The sequence below is a fragment of the Netta rufina genome (assembly GCF_964035555.1).
Source record: "Netta rufina genome assembly, chromosome: 8".
Classification (NCBI taxonomy): Eukaryota; Metazoa; Chordata; class Aves; order Anseriformes; family Anatidae; genus Netta; species Netta rufina.
Window position 1 is genome coordinate 24,875,770 of NC_140131.1, and position 19,928 is coordinate 24,895,697.

The window sequence follows — 19,928 nt, forward strand, 5'->3', positions numbered from 1 at the left end:
TGCTACTGAGGTCAGTAGCTATAAAAACATGCAGAATGATGCCCTGTAAAATGGCCACACCAGGCTCATTCAGTTCTCCTGGACTGTAAGCTCTGGGGTGGGAGTCAGACCCTCTTGGTCTTTGGTAGTGAAATTTTCTATAACCCAGCAGTACAGTAATGTAATAAATAGTAATCACTCCCTTTGAACAGCCTGTAATTTCTTCTCTCCTTAGAGCCTCCATGAAGGAGCAAGGAACAGGAAGGTTCTCTCTCCTAATGCCCTTTCCAGCTTTTGAACCTGACTTGCAGCAAGCCTAAAATTGCTATGATGTTACACCTAAACTTTAGATAACTTTATATAATGACTAGATACTTTATATAACGATTTTATATGGAAAAAAGTAATTCAAACTAACCTCCTTATTTTAGACTGTCAAAACATTTTTTAATGAAACAATTCCAGCATGAAAGTGACACCTACCATAGAATGTTTTGGACAGCCACTTGCTGATATTTTCACATAGCTATGAGCAAGCAAAACAAAATTTGATAATTCTTAGTATTAGCCAACAGTGAGCATCATGACTGTAAATACAAAAAAAATATATATATAAATACCAGTTAGTAACACTGAGTTTCGACTTTTCACATTCTGGTTGTACCTGAGGAAGGGAGCTTAACACAGAAGCAGAAAATAATGTGCTCTTAAAATTGTTCTCAATCCTTTTGCTGTTTTCATTTGTCCTCCATCTTCTGGGTATCATAAGTATGTAGTTTAGCGGCATTTTACTGGAAAGGAATTTTGTCTTTCAGAAACATGCAAGAATATTGTGCTGGACAATGCTTCTTTCCTCTCGGCAAGGGGTACGTTTGGCTTACAGGCAAAAGTCACCTATACGTGTCATGATGGCTTTGTAACTCCAGAAGGAAAAGACAGAGGAGAGACATGGTGTCAAGAGAATGGCTGGACTCCAACTCCAAAGTGCATCAGTGAGTAGTACAACTTCAGAGCTCCCTGTTGCAACCACTAGTACAAACAAGATGCCCTATGTACTCTGATTTTCTTCATCTATATTGGTAGAGGTTTCTTACAGAGCAGAGGGAGAGTCAAACAGAGGACTGAGCCTCCAGAGATGAACTTTTCTGGGGCTCCAAGAATGAAAGACAGAAAGCAAAATTGAAGTGAGTATGCAGGGAAAATATCTTCTGTCTTCTAGGTGAGCTATTTTTTTTCGAACCTCAGTGTTATGAAGTAGATGATCACTGCCCTCTCCAGTGATTTTAGGTGATACAATGTGCATATACCCAATCTTACTCCCAGTTTCTCCAATATTTTTGATAAGAGGGTGAGAACCTTTCACACTTGTGAAGGACAATTTATGAAGAAATGCCTGTGAGCCAAAGAATTATGTCAATAACTTTCTTTAAAAGTGACCAAATAAGAAACGTGATTCATTATTTGGAAAGATGTTATGACTGTGCATAGAAGATTAGGCTGTGCTTTCTGCCCTGGGGCTAGAAAGCACATTTTTGAAAAAGACCAGAGTGTTCTTTTCTGAGAAATACTTCCATACTGTTGTTGCCTTTCTCCTGTTAGAAGTCCTTTCCTCTCCTGTACAGGGGTATAGGACACTAAAAGAGGAAATCGGATCTTTCGGTGTTATAAGGCCAAGGTCTGTAATACTGACCAACATTAGCTAGCACTTTCTCCTGTCCTTTTGGTTCAGACTGAATTTACACAGATGTTTTTTTCTGATCAGCTCACAAAAGGCCACGGGGAACAGGAGTACAAACGGTGTGATATGACACTTATAATAAAAATAAATAGTGGAAGGAAAGGAATTGAATCCAAGGAATTTGTGCCAGATTCTACTCCTCCTTCTTTCTAGAATGCAGAATGCAATAGATACTACGTGAATGTATTACATATAATATTCTAAATTCATATGCTGGCAATGCAGAATTTTTAATGTTTTAAATATCCTGAATTGTCCACTAACCTAGCACACACTAAAGTACCTACAGCAATGATGTTTCCAACAGGCAATGTTTCTGGATTGCAAAATGCTCTAATATTATTTTATTCTACAGGATCATGTAGAAAACCTGATGTTCACATTTTGGATGACCATGTAGATAAAAATGTGTTCCTTCCTGGAGATACAATTGCATATTCATGTTCAGAGGGATTTCAAACTGCAGATAATATGGCAACTGGTACTACAAGTTGTGAAATAAATGGTGAATGGAAACCAGCACCCAGGTGTCTTGGTAAATATTTTTCTGCTTGCTGACCAGTGTAACTGTATGAACTTTGTGAAGCTTTATTCTTTCATTTGGTTTTGTTCTAATCAGTGCTAAATGATGATAAGAGCATGACTGCCTCCTCTACCTGCTCTGGCCCAGAATCGCTCCTGCCTGGCTGCTGGAATCCAGGCCAGTGCCACAGGGATCTGGGACCTCTGCTAAGGCCAAGGGATGCAGCTGCCACTTTCCCCTTTGCAGGTTCAACCAGTAACAAAGCTGAGCACATATCCAAGACTCACAGACACAGGACACTGACACAGCCACATGAATTGCCACAGGCAAGGCTTGCGCTCAACAACACGTGCATACGGCACTCAGATAAAACATAAATATGGACAGCTACGTCCCCTTCCTCCTCTTCAGCTGGTAAAGATAGAGTTTCACTAGTCCAGGTGCACACACAGCACTTTCTAGGTTCACAGGCACATGCATTCATGGAGCCCTCAAGGCCTTTGCTTGCCTCACTCACACCAGTGTCCACCCCGTAGCTGTTTTTTGGGACATACTGTTCCCACTCCAGTGGCTGGAAGGTAAAGACCCCCACAGGCTCCAGTAGCTGCACTGGAACCCCACCTACTTAACTGGCACCATTTTTTTTTTACTCACACACATACAGTAGTTCTCACCAGTAGCTAGCACCTAAACCTTGCTACACATAGGGGGATAGAGAGTGACATTACACAGTGAGAGAGTTAAGAACAGATTTAATAAAATGCAGATGATAGGACAGACTGCAGTGATCAGGTGCAGGGCTCAGCCAGGCAAACATACTGACTGGCACAATGTTACATGACTGGTCCCTTTTATCTCTTTTCTGCCTATCCCGATCTTTGTTCTCCTTGCGCTCACTTGCCCCTCCATGTCCCCTCATGGGTTTGTATGGTTGTGTCAATTCCCACACTGTTTCCCTTCCAGGTTCTCCCTGGTTTAGTCTTAGTTGCAAAGACTAGATTGATTATCTTGAAAGTGGTGCCTGTAGTTTTTTGATAGCTAACCAATTAGTGTGACTGGGAAGTTTGTTTCTTGTCATTGCCTCCATGTTGTTTTTTTTCAGGGCTGTGTGTCTGTGTATTTAGTTTTTGGTTTCCCCTGTTTCCATTAGTAGTATCTCATGTACTTTTTGTAGGTCTTACAGTATATGTTAAAATATTTTGTCTTTGTAGAAATAGAATGTGAAATACCAATAGTGCCCAATGGATATATTTCTCCCAGGGAGGATAAATATAGCAATGGAGATGTTGTGAATTTTTTCTGTAAAAAAATATACAAAAGAGTGGGACCTGCCTCTGCTCAGTGCTATTACTTTGGATGGTCTCCATCACCACCAACATGTAAAGGTAAATCTTTTGTTGACTTTATTGTGGGAGGAAATGTATGAAAATGCCTGGGTCCTGAAGACTTTTGTGGTCACCTTGTCTCTAAAAGGGCAGGTACTGGTCTACATGTGGTATTATTCTGCTATTTCTCGTGAAAGAGTCTGAGCAGTTGGATTTTCAATGATGTTCACTTTTCTGTGCGTAAAAACATTGAACATGTCTAGAACATTTTTCTGGTCATCAGCCCAAATATTTTTCTTGTTGCCTTATTCTTTTATCTTCAGTTATGCCAACTGGAGTTCTGCAATAACTGAAAGTGAGCTGGTAAATGGCTTGCAAAAAATTTCACTGCAATGTATGAAAAAAATATTATTTATTCAAAAAGACATAAATAGGCTGCAATATGGCAGCCAGGAATTATTTATTTGAGCAATGCCCTCTCTTACTCTATCCTGTTTTTATATTTAAAAAAAAAATGTTTTTGGAGATGATACATAGCTGAAATCAAGGCAAAAAAAAAAAAAAATTCAGTGAAGGCTTTTTACTATGAAATTCCTCAGTTGCATCCTGTAGGATTAACAACGTCATGCAGAAGGGAAGACATATTCCCGTATTCTTCTTCTGAAGGAAGCTCAAGATGGCAAGAGCATCTCATATTTCTCACATTTCTTTCCTGCTTGATCAGTTATGTTGTTGTCTTTCTTTTTGCTCACTCTCTTTTGCATTTGAAAACAAGTATATTTTATGTTGTTAGCTCTTCAGCTCAAAAGCATGTTAAGCTCCCTTGGCAGGAGTTCATTCCTTTAGAGGTACATATTACTTTCTGGGTGATTTGCATAACATGCCATTGTTTCTTGTAGTTTTTTTTTTTTTTTTTTTTTTTTTTTTTGTGAAATGCATGTCCATGTAACACTTTTCTTCTCTTAAAAATGGTTTTGTTTCATCAACTGTTTCTTTTATCATGGCAGGAAATTGACAGCACATGGAAGTAAGAGAGTAGACTGAGCCAGGGTCATTCATCTCAGACTATGGGCTGCAGCCCAACATGAATCCAAATAGTCAAAGCCTGTTTAACCTGTTCTGTGGATTTTTCTTAACTTTAAACAAGAATCTCAGTTTATTTTGTGCTGCACTTAATATGTAAGTGTGCTGATAGTACTGAGTAAAGAGCATAAAATTAATCTCTTGATTTCAGAGAATCCCAGAGGCTGTGGACCTCCACCTGAGATTACCAATGGAAGTATTGCCGCTGGCTCTCTGCAACAGTATCAGCATGGGAGTAGAACAGAATATGAATGTGACACCATATTTAAATTGGTTGGATCAAAGGAAATAGAATGTGTTGATGGACAGTGGTCACCTCCTCCTTCTTGCATTGGTATCCTACATAATTCTATATATAAAAAGCTGTGGTGTTGCCATACAAAGATAACCAGAAGTAAAGTAAAAGAGATAATGCCAACTGATCACTAGGAAAAAAAAAAAAATGCTGTTACAGTAAAAGCAAGTAAAACTAAGTCTTCAGGTAGGTCAGGACATGTTCTGACAAACTAAGCCGGATATGCCTCCATCCTGAGGCTTTGTAAACTCGGTACAAATGCCACGGCCTGTTTCCAGCAATGACAATACTGTATGTTGCAGGGGCTCAGGGCTGCAAATGTGATGACTGTATATGCATTGTGTTGCTGTCTTCCCTAGGCTAGAGTTAGATGCACCACATTTTTTTATAGTGCTGACATTGAAATGGTGAATGGTTCTACAGTCAGGTGTTCAGCCTCGACACAAGCACCCACTCTCTGTGCATGTCATTAGATGGTGTACCTCAGACCACAGAGTATGGATGTCAATTGCAGGAGTGCAAAACTACCATTCACTTGTTAAGACAGTGTCTCAGAATTGAAGCGAGAATATGCAGATATAGAAAATAATTAGGAGTGTCCTTAAGGAAGAGAACCAATAAACATTGTGTTTTCATGGACTAGTTTACTTTGTCCTACAAATCATCTGTATCAACTGCAGTGCTCATCTAAGTGCCATACAAATTCCCTTATTCTCCCCATAATATGTCTTAATATGCAGAAATACCCACTCACTCAAGATACTTCTCTCCTCAAGCTCTGATCCTCGTGTAGTTTGTGTACGGAGAGATCAAATGGAAATATCTTCAACAGGTGGCTCTTCTGCTACAGCTGCCCCTCATTTTCACAGGGCTCTTGAGAACTTTCTTTTGCAAATATCTATCATCTTCCATGTTTTATTCAACTGTTCAGAAGATTCTAAAACTACTTTTTTTTTTTTTTTTTTTTTTTTTTGCGGGGGGCGGGGGGGGTTCTGGGAACAGGCAGAAAGGGATATGCAATCATGTGGGTCTCCTTCTTTAGAAACCAGGCTAAAATCCATTAGCAACAAAATCTTCTGCACTGACAGAGGTCCCAAAAGACTTGTGATTCCCTTGGAAAGTCTGGTGGTCTGTTTGAATTCTTACACATCTTCCAAGAGCAACACTGATGTTTTAAAAATGTATAGCATGGAGAATGATTGCTCACATCTTTTTGATATTTGTTCCACAGAGAACAGTTTCTGTGCACAAGTTGGAAAAAAAGAGTGGTTCAAGATTGAGCGCAAAGTTGTTCAAATCCAGTTTCTGAGATTAACATGGGTCTTTCCTCTTCCCTGTTCAAAATCGGCTGTATGCCCCTACCCTGATACATCCCTTTTTCCTCCCTCAAAATAAATACCCTCATACTGCACTCAACTGTGCAAACCATTAACCTTTACTTTCACTACCACAGCAAGAGTGGCAGCCCACAGCAGGAACCACAGTTAGCACATAGAGATGACAGCCCTGCAGCTCTCTAAGTGATGTTACAGTGGGTTTCAGCTCTTGTAGTAACACTAATTGAGAGTGCACATTACAAATGTGTAGGTGTGTTACTGAATATAATTTTGATTGATCAGAATCAGGATCCAGATGAGCTGGATTAATTGAAGGTTTTCTTACACTTTAGGATTCATGTATCTTTGAAAAACAGAATTTGGGGAATTAACCTTAGCTGAAACTACTTGGGGAGTATGCTGTGGAGTTATTGCAGTGATGGAAAAAGAAGGAAAAGGTCTGGAAAGGGATTTAGTAAACTGACTAAATTACATACATACCTCAGCTCTATAGAAGGTATTGTTAGTTAATAGGAGTAGGTTTGACTTACCAAGTGCAAATGTAATTCTTTTCATTTAATCCTTTCAGATACTCAAATGTGATTCCTGTAAAATTGTGGAATATTTCTGCTCTTTTCCACAGAAGACAAAACACCATGTGGATCACCTTCCTCTATCCCGAATATTGTTCTTCACCAGCAAGACCAGCTCGAGTTTTCTCATGGTGATGAAATATTATATGGATGTGAAAATGGCGATGCTGGAAGTATGAGGACAAAATGTCTTAATGGGGAATGGAAGCCTTTACCTCTTTGTGATGGTAATCTGTTTCCATAATATTTCAGATATGAGTTTAACATTGTATTCAATATTTCAAGATCTTCAGGAATCAATAAGTAGCCAGAGATACTATAGTTTTATGCGTCTTAACTAAGTGCTTTTTTATTTACTCCTTTTAAGCGTGAACATGTCGTTCATCCTGGAAAGACTCCGAAGGTACAAATTAGTAAATACTCTGAGTCAGTCTGGGGAAAGAAATGGACAGTTTCACAGTGGGTAACACCAAATATGATGACACATCAATTATGGCACTGCACACCTTTGGTGTGCAATGACCTTATGACATGAGTATTTTTTACCTGTTTTCCAGTGTTCCTCACCAACAAAGACCCTTCAGAAGCCTTGGGACATACAAGCAATAAAGTCACATGCCTATTGTATTACTTACATGGAGATTTGTGTCTCTACATACTACTTTGATTTTTTAAAATCCTAATAGAAATTAGAAATAGTAGTAATAGCCATGATGTGCTGGTCTTATCTTATCCTTGCCATTTTTATGTAGATTATTCCTTTTCATTTCTGATCAGTAGTTTTCTTTTTCTTTTTTTTTTTTTTTTCTAACCTTCCCATTTAGTTTCACAGTGCATAAACTGTTGAAAGTAGTCATTTTAAAAGATGTGAAATAAACCCTTTGCCTAAGTCACAAAAAAAAAACAATGTATTGGACTCAGTAGGTTTAACAAAAAAAAAAAAAAAAAAGTGACAAGTATTGTATGAGAAGGTGTTTTGGCTGGAATAAATTTGACTGGAGTATATAGGCTTTTATTTATCTTTAGTGAAATACAGTTTATTATATTCAATTCTTAGTTTCCCTTTCTACAGAAGTGATTTTGTATTTCTCAGGGATTTGGATACGCTGTACCTGTATTTGCAGTTGAGGACTGAATCTGGAACAAAATACAATCCGCTTAGCTTTCGCATTAGCTTGTCTTCTCACACTCAGAATCACCAGTCAAGGACACAAAATGTGGTTATGACTTACATACACTTTCCCTGGAGACTGATACCTGGTATATATTTAGTGTGGAATACTACTACCTCCATGCTCCTGTTTCTGCAAGCAAAAGAAGGGTTCTATTCTTGTTTGTCGGTTTTGAGGAAGAAATGAATGCTTAGTTTTTCAGTTAATGGACTCAGCAGAAGGGATCCTGTTAAAATAAAATAATTTTGTGAGCAATACCAGTCTGTGCTTTAGATAGCAAGAACAAAATTTTGTTTCTGTAATCTAGGAATCTTAGGAGTTACTTCAAACTACTGTAAATGAAAAAACATCTTCACATGGACATGCATTAGGAAACCAATGACCCCTTCATCAGTGAATGCACATGTACATCTTATCTGAATCAAATCTGTTCTTTAGCTGTTTGTGTTGATTTTATTCAGCTCCATCTCATCCCTGCGTGACTCCAGTGGATGTTGACGTTGTACAACTTAGCTATTTTTCCAAGCCAAAAAAGGAGACTGAGCCACATGGAGTTATACGGTATAAATGTACATCAGCTGACAACAATATTAAAGAGGCAACTTGTGTGTCTGGAAAATGGTCACCGGAGATTAATTGTACAGGTGTGGTTTTACTATGCATACAATTTCTTCTTTTTATATTGGAATGATAAATGCTCATTATTAAAGCTTATTAGTATCTCTGTGCCACTAGTCTGAAACAGAAATGCTAACACGCTTATATATGTGTGTGTAATCAACTATATGCTAAGGGATAGTCATGGGAACTAATGATGGGAATGATTTGAACAGTGAACAAGGTTCAGAGACACTATTTTAGTGAAGCAGACCTAATAATACCTACTATGACAATTGGAACAGTTGTGACAGTTGGCCCTGTCACTTCTGCTGTGAGAAAAGATGCAAAGATAAATTTAAGCTTTTTTTCTTCCAAAAGGGCTGTACCCTGGTAGAAATGGGAGTAGCACATAGCTCAAGTTCCAGCCAAAGTTACTTTATTTTCTTTAAAGTTCAAAGCTCTTCTTTTGCTATTTTTTATTCTATTTTTTTTTTCCCAGTCATTTCTTATCAAAACAACAGGAAAAAAGCTGAATTGGCCAGACTGCCCCAATCTAATGCACACCAAAGGTCAGATGCCTGCAGGATTGCCTTCAAGAGTCATAGGTAGAGCAGGATATTGCCTGTAAAAGAGTAAAAACAATCATGGCCTCATTGCCTGCTTTGATTGTGCGATATTGATGGGAAAGGATGTGTGGAAGTGGAAGAAGTGCATAGGGTGGCATTCTCTTTCAAAAACAGTTCCTACCTTCCCAGTGTTCTGAGACCATGAGAAGCAACAAACCAAGCTTCTGAGGTTTTCTCCTGCTCAGATCTACCTCTTTCCCTCCTTTTTCCTTTCCTATGACAGGAGCTGCCCCTTATTCCTTGAGCGGCAAAATTCGTATTTATTTTTTTGTTTCCTTTCATGGTTCTCATTTAACTCCACTATTAGCTATGCCTGGGAAAAACAATAACAACAACAAAGCAAACAATCAGAAAAGCTGGCAAAACCAACCACACAAACTGTAAACAACCGAGAGAATTGGTCCACAAGCTGGACCAGTTTTCCTGAAATACCTCACCATACAGAGAGAGTCAGGGAAAGTACACAAGCCTGTGCAGCTGTGTAAGGGAAAGAGGGGACTACCAGCTTACATTACTGAAGACAATTTTGATGTAGAAAAATATATTGATGGTGTATTTTTCTGACCACGTGTTCTGTGAATACATGTTGAAAACATGAGCATCTAAAGGCAGCTCTGGTGTTTCTGAGGCAGAACAAAATTATTATGATACTAGTTGAAGCTTCAGGTAGCTACTGAAGACTTATCTAATGCCAGTGTTTTCTTGGTTGTTAGTATTGTAATCTGTGGTGAACTGTTACGCTTTATCTTATGTTCTGTTATGATGTGCATATGTGTCTTCAGGTGAAAGCACTTGCCCACCTCCGCCTCAGCTGCACGGTGCTAAACAGATACCAGCTGAAAGAAATTACAAGAATGGGAGTAAAATAATTTTTTCGTGTCTTGAGAGTTTCCAGCTCATTGGTGGGAATGAAATAACATGTATAAATGGGAGATGGCAGTCACCACCACGCTGTGTTGGTCAGTAGTGGATTTTTTTTTTCTATTTGTTTTATTATGAACTTCTGTGTTATGTACTTGCACTCATAATTAGCAGAAGGATGATGTTATTCTTGTTAAGACTGCCACAAACAGGTAATTGTGCAGAAAAGCAATAGAATGTAAGTTGCTAAAGAAGGTGCAGTTCACCAATTGTCATGTAATAAGTTTGTGGGGTGTTTTGGTTGGTTGGTTGTTTTTTTTTATTTAGACAAACTCATCTGAGATGGAGCATAAAACCTTCAGGCAGCTCCTCAGGAGCCGTGTGTTTATTTATGTTGCTTGGATGTAGTTTTAGCAGTCTTTGTTTGTTTGTTTGTTTTTGTTTTGTTTTGTTTGTTTGTTTTCTGTCTTTATTCTTACTTGATTTTTCTCCTTTCCTTTTTGTGACTTCTTCCTGTAATACAAATGTGAACGATATGGCATAACTTTGGCCATCTGTTCTAAGGAATCATAGAACCACAGAATGGTTTGGATTGGAATGCACCTTAAAGATCACCCAGTTCCAACCCCCTGCCATGGGAGGGACACCTCCCACCAGACCAAGTTGCCGAAAAGCCTCATCTAGCCTGGCCATAGGCACTGCCAAGAATGGAGCATCCACAGCTTCTCTGGGATGTTCCTGTGCCTCACCACCCTTTGAGTGAGGAATTTCTTCCTAGTATCTAATCTAAATCTACCCTGCTTTAGTTTAAATCCATTACCCCCTGTCCTATCTCTACACTCCCTGACAAAGAGTCCCTCCCCAGCTTTCCTGTAGGTCCCCTTTAGGTACTGGAAGGCCACTGTAAAGTCTTCCCAGAGCCTTCTCTTCTCCAGGCTGAACCACCCTAACCCCAACAGCTTGACTCCATAGGAGAGGTGCTCCAGCCCTCTGGTCATCCCCATGGCATTCCTCTGGACTCATTTGAATATGTCCATGCTCTTCTTGTACTGGGTGCCCCAGGTGGGGTCTCACAAGAGCAGAGTAGAGGGGGAGAATCACCTCCCTCGACCTGCTGGCCATGCTTCTTTAGTTGCAGCCCAGCATACAGTTGGTTTTCTCAGCTGCAAGAACACACTGCTGGCTCATACTGAGTTCTTCATCAACCAACACTTCCAAGTTCTTCTCCTGAAGGTTCTTCTCAATACATTCTATGCTCAGCCTGTATTTGTGCTTGGAATGCTGAGGAATCCACAAGCTGACTGTTCAAACATTGCTGATGCAGATGATATCTTGTAAGCAGAAGTTCATTAAGAAGTAGAAGAAAGTGTTTTCAGAAATGGGTAGGAGATAGATGAGCGCAGGACAAACGAGGTGCGAGCTGGTGACTGATATGCACAACATGCCAAGCAAGCCTGTATTTTTAAGCTACAAAATTCTAATGCCCTGTGGTTTCTTTCCTCTTTTGTTGCTTGGGAGACTCTGTTTCCACTGATATGGCAGACATAGAGAAGAATAATGAAAAAAGTGCTTGAGCTGTTCATAAAATAAGCTATACTGCAATAAAATTCTCAGTCACAGTTACTAAACAAGAAGTTTGATTGTAATTAGATCTTTTGTCTTGTGGAATTCAGAAGAAACATATGCTTTCAACTTGTGTCAGTTGATGAATCCTAATTCACTAGTAACCAAAAATGTACGTGAAACATAAATTATATGTTCACCCCCTCTACAGTCATGTAAGAGAATAGCATAGTGGGACAACCCCAACTCAAGAGGAGTTTGTAGAGGTTTAATCCACTCTATGTCTGGGGAGGTAGGTTATAGTTCTTAAGCTCTGCTGCACTCTGGTATTGTCCTTATGTCATCAGGAAACCCCCCATGACATTGGTATAATTTTATTAGTGGTGGACAAGCTTAATTTAGTTACAATTCTAGAAACTCACTTTCACCAGGACAAAATAATGTCTCTTCTGATTCTCTGTCTATGATTTTTATAATTTTCTTTTTATTAAGTTGTAACTATATCTCCTTGTCAAGATGTGGGAAATGGCTCTAATTTGGTTCAAAGTGAAATGAAACTTTTGGGATTTTCTTTGAGGGAGAGAGGAAAGGAGTTTTGTTTTGTGAATCTCACATACTTCATCTTATTTTCAAGCCACATAACTTTTGTTTGGATTTTTTTTTCTTTTCCTTTTCTGTTTTAGACTGCATATGTCTTTGGAATATTAATTGTCTTGTAATACTATTTGTCTCTGTGCTTCATATTTTAAAGAAAATCCTTGTTTGCCACCGCAACCTGTAGAATATGTAGATGATCTTAGGCTGGAAAATCAAAACTTAAAAATGCAAAAAGAAGGGAAAACAATTTATCTGGCTGGTGCTACACTGGATGTGGTTTGTCGTCCTGGATATATGTTAGATGGACCATCAAAGATAACTTGTTCTATGGGAAACTGGACTTCAGCTCCTACATGCTCTGGTAATGTTAAACAAGACTTTTCCTGAGGTGTACTTAGCAATGAATCTGAAATTTTTTAAACTGGAGCTTGAACTGTAGCAACAGACAGTAATTCCATATTTTGCTATAGAATGTTATTTTTCCTCATGAATGTCTTCAAAGCAATCCTGGTGGGGGGCAAGGCTGATACAGTAGAACACAGTTTATTTTTTTATATATTCCTGTGGTATATTTGCAATCTATGTTCAGAGTCAGTCTCTGCCAGATGAGTCATGGGCACATCCTTACCATCCAAGGATCTGTTTTCTACAGAGTCCACTAGTGAGTAGAAATTGCTTTGGTACTTCAATGATAGACATCACTTCTGTATAGTAAAGGACAGAAGCCTTTACCAAAGTTTTCTGGCAGGGCTAGAAACATAATCTAAATCTTTGCATTGCCTGAAGTTCATGTCTATCTAGAGTACTAACATTTAAGTTTCTGAATGCTACCTTTTATATAAAATCCACAGGCAGTGATTGACTATGGTGATGGAATAAAAGGCATCTTTGGTAGGAGCAATACAGTCATTCTACGTGTATCACATTACCAAAAGTTTCAAGTTTGCATATCTTTTCAGAAAGACCATGTGAAAGTATTCCAACAGTGGCCAATGCTGCTTTTGAAGGCAGGAGCAAGAAGAAGTATGAGCCTGGTGAAACAGTTCGCTACCAGTGTCATGAAGGATTTCAGGTCACTGGTGCCCCTGAAATTTTTTGCAGAAGGGGAAATTGGTCAACACCACCAATCTGTGAAGGTATAGGTTGTACTTCTAAGTAGTCTATGATCCTTCTTAGTCTTCCAGGAACAGTAGTTAATGTAACGCCAACCGAAATGTGCAAGTGAGTCAGACCAGTAGAGCTGATCATTGAGTTGCTTTTAATAGATTGCTACAACACCTGTTTTTCTGGTCCCTGAGAAGCACCAAGCAGAACTGATCAGCAAAGAAATCTTTTCCCCTTCTGGACTGAAGCCAGTAGCCACAGCTTCGCTCACTGCTTAGATCAAGCAGTCAGCGGGTTATGGAGGAAAGTGTGCTGGCTGCAAAGAGTGACATAGCTGGTAGCCTTACATATTTTAATTGCTTATCACTAGAAATTTCACTCTATGAAAGTTACCTTTGAATAGTAAACAAACCACTTTGTTCTCCACTGCTTTGTCACACAATTCTGGATGGCATCAGTCTGCACATTCAGCTGGTCTCTGCAGCTCCTTTCCTCTTTTTAAGTCACTATAGGCAAAAAAAAAAAATATATATATATATATAAAATAATTGCCTGGTGAAGCATTGCAGAATGAAACCCATAGTATCTTCCTTTCCTATTTGTAGAAAATGACCTACCATATGCAAACCATCTGTCCTCATCAGGAATAATGGTGCTTCTGAATGCGCTATTCTGTGATAGCCATATTCCTGTCCTACGATTCTTAAACGCACATCTCTTTTCAGATGTTCGCTGTGGACCCCCACCTGAAATTTTCAATGCTCATATTATCAGCCCTCAGCAGCAGAGGTATCTGCCTGGTGCCACAGTGCATTATGAATGTGAAAGTAATTCACAAATTATGGGTGTAAATTATGTCACTTGTTCAGATGGACACTGGACAAAAGTGCCAAGCTGCAGAGGTAGGAATTTGTGCTTTCATTATGGCTGTTTGCTTCGTGGGGACTGTTTGGATTACCTTAATACTAGGAAGACATTACCTTTTTTAGTTTTGTCTTCTTTGTGTACTGCAGCTTTGTACCCACTATTGCTTTCTTGCAAAGAACTTTAATTTAGCTTAATGCTTCCAGAAATACTATGGGTATTTTCATCAAGAGCAAAAATATCTTGAAGAAAAAAGGCCTAGAGTATGCTGACTTGCTATTCTTCTCTGCAATACAAGTAATTTCCAGACTACACCATTTTACTGAGCTTCACTAGAAAGATGTGTAAGGGCTCCTCTGTTGTGTTCAACGCTGTCAGAGAGTATCGGAATGGCAGAAGCACTAGAGGAGAGAAACGGGTGCTCTTCTCTGAGGCTCCACTATGACAGAGATCCCAGCAGAGCCTCAGGAACTAAAACATGCAGATCGGCTGGGTTCTGCAATGGCAAGAAGGTTCCTCTGAAGAGGAGCTGTGCTGTCCTCCTAGTCCCTGCCCAAATCTGTGGCTTGGGGCTGAACAAGTGCAACGTGGCAGTCATACACCTCCATGGAGTCAACTTTACTTACCTGTCCCATGAGTAGTACAGGCTGATAATGTCTTCCAGAGCTCTGCAGTTCAGCAGAGAGCCAGCTTGGCTGCTACATCTGTGATTTTGAGAAGCGCTGGGGATCTCAGCAGAGGGCCATGGCCTTGCAAGGAGGCTTTTTGTGGCATGTGGTGTAGCTACAGAAACGTTGGCTTTTTCTAGAAGCTCTCACTGTCCCGGTCATCTCCTGAGAATCTGGAAGGTGTTCTGCTGCCATTGTCATGTTAATTTACATTCCTGGAGCTCACAGTGCCCCAGAAAGCCAAGGAAAAAAGAGCGGGAAAATCAAGTCGTATTAGTAAGGCAGTATTGTCTCTTGCGCTTAAGAACATCATCTGGGGAGTAACACAATGATTCTCTTAACTGTAGTTTGTGTAGGGGAACATGTGAGTGCCTACAAATTGAGTGGAGAAATGTCTCTTTTCAGATGTGACGTGTGAACCTCCTCCAGAAATTGCTGGTGGAAAAGTTCAAGGTGTTAAAAAGCCAAGGTATTTGCCTGGGGAGACAGCTCACTATCAGTGCTGGCAAGGTTTTCAGATGATGGGGGCTTCCACCGTAACATGTCAGAATGGGACCTGGACAGAGCCACCCCAGTGCAAAGGTGAGTTCTCTCTCTCTCCATGCAGTACACTGTCAGTGAAGACTGCCCTCAAGCTAGCTCAGTGGCATTTAGGTCTCCAAATTTCAGTCTCAGGATTGTGAGCAAGTGCAGCAATATCTGTCGGACTCAGGAAAAAGGGATTTTCCATGGTATCCCTCCATTTGTAGTGGCAGGATGTGTTTAATGGAAGTCTACCAGATGGCTTCACTCAAGGGGTGCCACATTTGGAAAAGTACCCTGAGGCTGAGAGGAACTGCTGGCCAGGTCTGATTTTGAGACTGCAACTTTTCACTTCTGCAAATCTACTTTCTGAGAATGCCTAATTTGAGGAGAGTGAGAAATTGTGCTGTCTGTGCTGGAGAACAGAGCTCACAGTTCTCCTGCTCGCTGACATCCAGAAAATTCAAGTGGTGCATTGCCTTCGTGAATGCCGTGCAATTGAGTCAACTGTTAAATTACCTGCGGGCCGTAGCTGATGGGTGAGCTAACAGCTGGTACCACGTTGGTGCCCAGCATTTCACGAACACGTTGAATAATCTCATTTGATTCATGAGGCATGTGCTAGGTTTCAGCACATGAACAAATGCAGCATTTGGTGTCAAAGCGACAGTTTTCTCTCTGCTTTCCTCCAAGTCTCTCAAAGTGCTGCCTACATGGTCTTCTGAAGAATTTGTGGCTAGGCCTCTCTTGCAACTAGAGTGGTTTTCTTTCTAATCTTCTTTCAGGGAAGGGTAGAAAATGTGGCCCACCTCCAGATATTGAAAACGGAGACATCCTTTCCTTCCCATTACCAGAATATGACCAGGGTCAGACTGTGAAATACAAATGCCCAAGTTTCTACATCCTGAAAGGACCTGAGCAAATCACCTGCATTGACGGGCAGTGGACAAATCCCCCAGTTTGCTTGGGTAGGTGGAAGCTGGTGCTGCGTGGCCCAGAGCTGTGTGAGCTGCTCGTTGTCTTTTTCTCAGGCCCTGCAGGCCCTGCACTTGTGAAGCTGTGCTTGTGCTGGGGCTGCGATGCTGACAGGGCAGAAGAGCAGCTGATGCTTCTCCTGTGCAGAAGGAATTTCCTCTGGAGGTCAGCTCCTGTAGCCGCCTCTGCTGCCTGCTGTCCCTCCCTGCCCCAAGTCACCAGCAGATCCAGGAGGGTGGGTTGGTCTGAGTGCAAGGAAATCCAGGGCCACGAGGGAATGAATTTGAGAAGTTCTGGGACGAGGGCAAGGAGAGAGCCCAAAAAAGACACAGGGAGGTTCATTGCTGAGTGCCCCCACCCCAGGCTGTGCTTCCCCCTTGCCCTGTGAGACTGTCAGAGGGCAAAGGCCTCTCCACAGCGGTGTGTGGCGACTCAGCCATCATTGTTTTTCCATTTTGCCTTCTTAAGAATGTCTTTCCTGTTGGAAAACTCAGAGGGTGAGAGCTCATTGCTGGAAGAGTTTTGTGAAGTACACCTGTAGGCTCGGAGAGGGGAAGAAAATGTATGTATGGTACATTTGTATGAATTTATTACATCATTCTCTTGCCTTTTCCAAGCGGCTTGTACGGCCTCTGAAGAAGATATGGACAGAAATAATATTGAGCTGAGATGGAGAGGAGAAAGAAAGCTGTACTCGACATCAGGCGATTTTATTGAATTTGATTGTAAAATAGGATACGTGCAGGACCCGGCATCTTCCCCCTTCAGAGTGCAGTGCATGGACGGGACATTAGAATACCCATGGTGCAAGCCAGGAAGTAAGTCACCTCCACTCTGTCACTGCTTGGCCGCTGCCTTGGTGTATTTTTAGTGCAGAAGCTGAGGGGAAAGCCCCTAGCAAGTGTGCCTGGGGAAGAAATAGCGGGGCACCAAGGTGGGAGAGCACCCTGCAAAGCTGCAGGCCATGAGGGGAGGCTCCCCCAGGAAGCCACCGACTGGAGAAGCTGAGCTGGAAAGGCTCCTGGGGAACAGGCTTGCTGGGGCTCATCAGGGTTACTGGTGCTGGGCCTGCCCGGCTGTTTCCAGGCAGGATGGAAGGGCTGGTAAGTTCCCTGCAAGTGGCTTCTCTGAAATAAGAAGGTGCCATGGACTGTGGCAGGGCTGAAGAGAGGGAGACCATTTCCTTGCAGGCTCTCCCAGGCCTGCCTGTTCAGGCAGGGCTTTGTCCCAGCAAGCTTCTCTCCTGCTTCTCTCTTGCAGCCACAGCTGTGCCCCCTTTGCACCCGTGGCCTTCTCTCTGGTTGTTCCCTTCTCTGGTGTGTGTGGAGGCAGGGGTCAATGCCCAATGCATGCCTTCACAGGCTTCTCCAGCAGGAAACCTGTGCTTGCCTCCTCCTACAGTTTCCCCAAGCCACAATTACTGTGACATTGCTGAAGGGTATGAAATGGGCTTTTGCCTTTCATCATCGGCAATTTGCGTTGATACAGGTGGGGTCAGATGCAGCAGGGATGCAGCACAGGAGAATAAGTAGTGTCAGTCACTCAGCTGGTACCAACAGCTTCACACTGTTGACAACGAGGTCTACAGGCAACTGATGAAAGTACTTTCTCTTGTGGTGGTGGCTGTTCTTTAATTTTTCTAGTTTTTCTCTAACTTATTTTTTCTTCCCAAGGGAACTGTAGTTTGAGTGAGATGGCTATGAAGAGGAACAATATAAAACTAGGACATTCGAGGAGAAGACCTAACATATATCGCTCTAAGGAGACTATTTCGTTTACATGCAATTTTTGGTTCCGGGAAGTCTCAAACCCAGAGGATTTTGAGGCACAGTGCCACGATGGAGTGATTAACTACCCTCGATGTGAATGTAAGTGCTCTGTGTGGAGGGCACAGTGCTCTGTAGAATTGTGGAGAAGAAGGGAGGGTCAGCTTTAGGGGCCTTCACTTAACCCTCTACCAGTTTGTGACTGTTGTGGGGCTGCTCCTGTTCCAAGGGGCCTGGGGAATCAAACTGAAGCAATGGGAATGCTAGGCAACTTTGTTGTCCACTGCTCTCAAGAATCATGGCTATGTGCCAGCCTTGGTGTTCATTCCTTTTCTACTTCCTCTCTTTACACTGCAGCGTATTTTGGATAAATGGAAAAGGCATGAAGGAACCCAGCTGGAGAAATGAAAGATCCTTTGACCAGCCCAGTGATTTGAGCTCAATTTTCCCTGGAGTTTGCTGTTTCATTGTGCCGTATTTGCAGCTTAGCCAATGTTCTGTGTTGGAATTTGCCTTTCTTTTTTCCCTTTGAATTGTTGGATGATTGTTTTGATATGTTACCATTTTTGTAAAGGTATTTACATTTTATCCATTCAAATGACTGTACTTCCTTCTTACTCTTGTTCTGTATTGATCTCACTGTTATTTTATTAACATTTGCTTCCTGAAGTAGGCTGGCTTTGGTGGCATACTGAGACGTCAATTAAAGTGTGCAGCTAATTTGCTGATCAGCAAGTAGTGTTTGTGTGGTCTTGTGTGCTCCTAGCTACTTCTCCGTGTACTTTCCTGGGAGTTTAGCCTGGGGTCATGGCAGAGATGAGTGTCATCACAGCCTCATCATGATGTGAAGGCGAGTGCTCTCCTTTAAACAACTCAGGAAAGTCTGTGGATCATAGACCCCAATTCTTATGCACAACTTGAACCTCTGCACTATTTCATGAAAGGGCAAGATTTTGGATTGAAAGCAACTTTGATTCCTTGGGAGGAAGGCTTGACTTCTTGGCCTTGTGCCAGATTCAACGAGGCCAGATGGGATCCACGTAGGGGTAATGTAGGAGCTGTTGGAAATGCTCACCAAGCAGCTTTCTATCATTTATCAGCAGTCCTGGCTATCGGGGGAAGTCCCAGGTGACTAGCAGCTAGCAAATGTGATTTCCATCTCAAAAAATGCTGGAAGGAGGACCCAGGGAACTACAAGCTTATCAGTCTGACTTTGGTGCCAGAGAATGTTTGGAGCAGATCATCTTGAGTGCCATCCCTTGGCAGATACAGGACAACCACATATTCCAGCCCAGTCAGCTTGGGTTTATGGAAGGCTGGACCTACTCAGCTAATCTGATCTCCTCTTAATAACAAGGTGACATGCTTACTGGATGAGGTAAAGGCTGTGGATTTTGTCTATTTAGACTTTACTAAATATTTTAGCACCATTTCCCACAGCATTCTTCTGGAGTAACTGGCTTCTTGTGGCTTGGACGGGCATACACTTCACTAGGTAAAAAGCTTGCTGGTGGCCAGGCCAAAAGAGTCGTGGGAAATGGAGTTAAATCCAGCTGAAGGCCAGTCACAAGTGGAGTCCCACAAGGCTCAGTGCTGGGGCCAGTTCTCTTCAGTATCTTTATCAATGATCTGGAGGAGGGGATCGAGTGCACTCTCAGTAAGATTGCAGATGACACCAAGTTAGGTGCAAGTGTTGATCTGCTCAAGGGCTCTGGATAGGCTTGACTGATGTGCCAAGGCCAACTGTATGAGGTTCAA

The 19,928-nt window shown here is 41.5% G+C and overlaps 1 protein-coding gene across 4 annotated transcripts in view; it reads left to right on the forward strand.

The window, feature by feature from the left end:
• Positions 1-18,901, forward strand: part of CFH (complement factor H) — a 37,386-nt gene extending 18,485 nt beyond the window's left edge. Inside the window, exons 10-24 of one of the 4 annotated variants that reach the window (XM_084291537.1) lie at positions 795-971; positions 2,073-2,252; positions 3,452-3,625; positions 4,800-4,982; positions 6,903-7,079; positions 8,486-8,668; positions 10,033-10,209; positions 12,426-12,632; positions 13,231-13,407; positions 14,101-14,277; positions 15,313-15,489; positions 16,215-16,397; positions 17,022-17,222; positions 18,078-18,272; positions 18,528-18,901. In XM_084291537.1, the coding sequence (XP_084147663.1) occupies positions 795-971; positions 2,073-2,252; positions 3,452-3,625; positions 4,800-4,982; positions 6,903-7,079; positions 8,486-8,668; positions 10,033-10,209; positions 12,426-12,632; positions 13,231-13,407; positions 14,101-14,277; positions 15,313-15,489; positions 16,215-16,397; positions 17,022-17,222; positions 18,078-18,272; positions 18,528-18,541 (2,582 nt within the window). In that variant the 3' untranslated portion in view covers positions 18,542-18,901. The remainder of the gene's footprint in view (positions 1-794; positions 972-2,072; positions 2,253-3,451; positions 3,626-4,799; positions 4,983-6,902; positions 7,080-8,485; positions 8,669-10,032; positions 10,210-12,425; positions 12,633-13,230; positions 13,408-14,100; positions 14,278-15,312; positions 15,490-16,214; positions 16,398-17,021; positions 17,223-18,077; positions 18,273-18,527) is intronic. The other 3 variants (XM_084291538.1, XM_084291539.1, XM_084291540.1) reach the window with 3 other exon arrangements.
• Positions 18,902-19,928: the final 1,027 nt, after the last annotated feature.